At 43.6% G+C, this 4,311-nt stretch overlaps 1 protein-coding gene across 1 annotated transcript; it reads right to left on the bottom strand.

Moving 5' to 3' along the window:
* Window positions 1–1,462: 1,462 nt before the first annotated feature.
* On the bottom strand, window positions 1,463–2,236 carry LOC133778859 (uncharacterized mitochondrial protein AtMg00810-like). The gene has a single exon (XM_062218879.1). It carries the CDS (start codon window positions 2,234–2,236, stop codon window positions 1,463–1,465), a length of 774 nt encoding a protein of 257 aa, XP_062074863.1.
* Between the last annotated feature and the right edge of the window lie 2,075 nt (window positions 2,237–4,311).

Here is a 4,311-nt window from a genome sequence, read left to right as displayed (position 1 = left end):
CTTAATATTACCATTGCCAATATGAGCAATATTGAGGTTATTACCATCTCCAACTACTAAGTTATCCTTACCATGGTACTCTGTTTTCTGTTGTAGATTATCGACATTGGAGGTGACATGGTTGCTGGCACCACTGTCTGCATACCATTGGTCATTTTCGACCATCTCGGGCGTAGCTATAAAAGCTGAAGGGTTAGAAGACAATTTACCCTGAGTATTTCCTCCTGGTTGAGAGCCCATATAGCTTTCGTCATAGCGGTTGTAGCATATTGCAGCGGAATGCCCATACTTTCCACAAACTTGGCAAGTGGGCTTTTGCGACCCTAAACGACCACTGGATCTTCCACCTCTACCTCTAGACCGTCCACCACCTCGATTATAACCTCCCCTGTTTGCACCAGAGGAGCCGCTGCTCTGATGGTGCCCTTGCGATTTGTGCATAAAATTTGCTTGTGGCTGAGTTGAGTGGGGTAGTTTGAGCGTGCCAGAGAGGGAACTCAACCTTTCCATCTTGCTATCAAAAGAAAGGAGAATGTCTTGGAGCTCTTGCCAGGAGGTAGATATGCGGGCCTCAACTTGAACAATGATTGGTAAGTACTCTAAATTCAAACCAGATAAAATATTAGCAATGAGATGTTTTTCAGGGTAAGGATCACCTGAGAGAGCAAGAGTATCGGCCCATTGTCGTTTCTGTCGCAAATACTCAGTCATGGATAGAGCTCCCTTCCTGGCGGTTTGGATCTTTGTTCGAAGTTCATCCGCACGAGACTTCGAGTGAGCACCAAAAAGTGCGGCAAGACAGTTCCATAGAGAATAGGACGAGTCGCACCCCATAACTTCGGCAGCAACGGACTCGGTCATGGAACCATAGAGCCAACCGAGAAGTAACTGGTCATGAACAATCCATTGTTCAAATTCTGGATTGACGGTAGAAACGGCGGAACCTTCAATGGAAGCGGGAAGCAGTTCTGGAGGCTTGGTCTTGGAACCGTTGAGGAACCCATCGAGTCTGTGCCCTCGAACAATGGCAGTTATCATTGTTTTCCATAGGGAGTAGTTGTTGCGGTCAATTTTTAGGGCAAAAGGCTGGTTGAGGAAGGTAATCAGAGGAGTGGAGGAAGGTGGAGACGAAGAAATATTTGATGCATGGGGGGCTGAACTAATGTGGCTGGCGGATGATTCTTTGAGGTTCCCAGATGTGGGAGTTTTGTCGCTATCGTTGGTAGCCGACATTGGCTCTTGATACCAAGTTTGAAAAGTAAACAATGTAAAGATATGAAAGAAAATGGGAGAGTCAATTGTATTATTCAGCCGTACATGACTAGATGACTTTTGGATATATATAATACAGATGAGTATGGAGGATTTACACATGTGAACAGAATATTACATAATCTTATCATAATGGCATAAAATCAAAAATCAATGCACCCAATATTATGACAGGTGTAACTTCTAGCTGTCAAATATTTTTATCCTTATCGCTTATTTTCTCAACAACACCTAAATCATGAAGAATAGATTCAAGCCATGTCAATTCGGCAGTCCCATTAGCAATGCTCCGATATTCGGCTTCCGTACTAGAACGAGAGACAACTTTTTGTTTAGAAGATGACCAAGAAACGAGATTGTCGCCCAGAAATATACAGAACCCACTAGTACTTCGACGGTCATCTGGACAAGAGGCCCAATCCGCATCAGTAAAACATTGTAAGGAAAAATCAGAGGAACGAGAGAAATGCAATCCAAAATGAGGTGTCCCCTTTAAGTATCGAAGAAGGCGTTTGACAGCCAGCCAGTGTAGATCAGTAGGACTCTGCATAAATTGGCATAGTTTGTTGACAGCAAAGGCGATATCAGGACGAGTAAGTGTGCAATATTGTAGAGCCCCAACGGTACTGCGATATTCAGAACCATCAAGCAAAGGAGTACCATCATGAATGGAGAGGGTGGGGCCGGAGGCCATGGGAGTGGTGACTGGTTTGGTGTCCAGCAGAGAAGTGCGCTGAAGAAGATCTGAAATATATTTAGTTTGACATAAATGAAGACCTTCGGAAGTACGACTCACCTCGAGACTAAGAAAATAATGCAGATCGCCAAGATCTTTTATGGCAAACCGAGACTGTAACTGAAGCAAGAGGTCTTGAAGATAGCTTTCCTTGTTGCTGGTAACAAGTATATCATCCACATAAATCAATATGATAACCATACAATCATCAGACCGAAAGAGAAACATGCTGGAATCACTTTTAGATGCAACATAGCCCAAGGATAAGAGAGCTGAAGTAAGCTTAGAGAACCAAGCATGAGGTGACTACTTTAACCCGTATATTGATTTTAACAATTTGCACACATGAGTAGGCTTAGAAGCATCAACAAAGTCGGGTGGTTGTTGCATGTAAACATCCTCAACAAGATCACCATGAAGAAAGGCATTGGACACATCAAGCTGTCTAATGGGCCAATTGAGATTAACAGCAAGATGGAGAACAACCCGTATAGTAGCAGCTTTAACAACCGGACTAAAGGTTTCAAAATAGTCTAAGCCTTCCGTTTGGTGATAACCTTTAGCCACGAGGCGAGCTTTGTACCTGTCAATAGAACCTTCAGCTCTTAATTTGAGTCTATAGATCCATTTGCAACCAACAGCTGTGGCTGAGGAAGGAAGAGGAACCAAAGTCCAGGTGGAATTCTTGATAAGAGCCTGAAATTCTTGATCCATAGCAAACTGCCAATGGCGTGATTTTGAGGCTTGAGCATAAGTTGTGGGCTCGGGGGATGTACCTGTATACACACTCATATATAGCTTAGGCTTATGGATACCCGCTTTAGAGCGAGTGACCATAGGATGAAGGTTTGTGGTAGTAGTGGGTAAGACAGGGCAATGCGGACCAGAGAAGTCTTCCACTAATGGAATGATGGGGGGCGAAGAAGAAGAGGAGACATCAGAAGAGGAAGAAGAAGCAGTGGGAGAATGAGCTGAGGACGAAGAAGAAGGTGAAAGGGATGGTGGAGAGGGTGATGCGGAAATAGAGGGCACGGACGAAGAAGACGAAGGAGAAGAAGAAGGACGAACTGAGGAGGAAGAGAAAAGAGGAATAGAAATAGAAGAAGAGGAGGAAGAGGAGGGAGGAGTAGGGGCAGAAGGAGAATGAAAAGGAAAAGCATGTTCGTTAAAGACGACATGCCGAGAGATATACACACGCCCAGTGTCTTTGTCAAGACAAAGGTACCCCTTATGATGTGTACTATAACCAAGAAACACACACGGTTTGGACCGGAGTTGCAATTTATGATCAGTATATGGTCGTAAAAAGGGGAAGCACAAGCAGCCAAACACACGTAAATGGGAATAGGTGGGAGATTTGCCATATAAGAGCTGATAAGGAGATGAAGAATTGAGAACAGGGGAGGGCATTCGGTTGATTAGATAGACTGCTGTTTGGAAGGCGTGGGACCAGTAAAGCAGGGGCATGTGTGACTGAGCAAGAAGGGTAAGTCCGGTCTCAACGACATGGACACGAGACGTGTGTGGACACGAGAAACGGTGGTGAATGCCGAGATTGGTAAGGAAGGGAATTAAGGGCTTGAACTCACCACCACCATCTGTTTGAATAGTTTTAAAAACTGCATTAAATTGTCTTTCAGCCATGGTCTTAAATTGAAGAAAAGAAGGATAAGCTTGATCCTTGGTAGATAAAAAATAAATCCAAGAAAAACGAGTATAATCATCGACAATGAGTAAGAAATAACGAAATCCATTCACTGATAAAACAGGGGCAGCACCCCAAAGATCCATATGTAACAATTCAAAAGGTTGTACAGCACGAGATGTTGACAAAGAAAATGGAAGCCTATGGCTCTTGGCCATATGACAAGCATTACAAAAAGAAAAATGAGAAGCTATAGAGATGTTGCAGGAACGTAGAACTTGATGAAGAATAAGTTGAGCTGGATATCCAAGACGAAGATGCCACACAGTACTATCTGTGGTGCGTGCAAGGAAGAGTTGTGGAGGTGTAGAGCTGGAGGAGGGCGTTGAAGAAGGGAGAGTGACTCAGTAGAGACCATTGTCAAGAAGACCTTGGAGGAGTATGTTCTTTGATACCTGATGTTTGACAAGAAAATGTGAGGGATAGAATTCAACAAAGGCGTTGTTATCGCGACAAAGGCGAGTAACACTGATCAAATTATGTGTAATGGCAGGTGAGTGTAAAACATGTTTGAGTGAGACAGAATCGGGAAAAGAATTAGTGAAAGAAAGACTTAAATGGCCAACATGAGAAATAGGTACGGTCTTACCATCTCCTA

This window comes from Humulus lupulus, chromosome 5 (assembly GCF_963169125.1).
Source record: "Humulus lupulus chromosome 5, drHumLupu1.1, whole genome shotgun sequence".
Lineage (NCBI taxonomy): Eukaryota > Viridiplantae > Streptophyta > Magnoliopsida > Rosales > Cannabaceae > Humulus > Humulus lupulus.
The sequence above is the reverse complement of the archived record's forward strand: the minus strand, read 5'-3'. Positions and strand labels throughout refer to the sequence as shown.

Coding starts and splice junctions, on each gene's coding strand:
- LOC133778859 (XM_062218879.1), bottom strand. CDS start 2,236: ATGTTTCTCTTTCGGTCTGATGATTGTATGGTTATCATATTGATTTAT.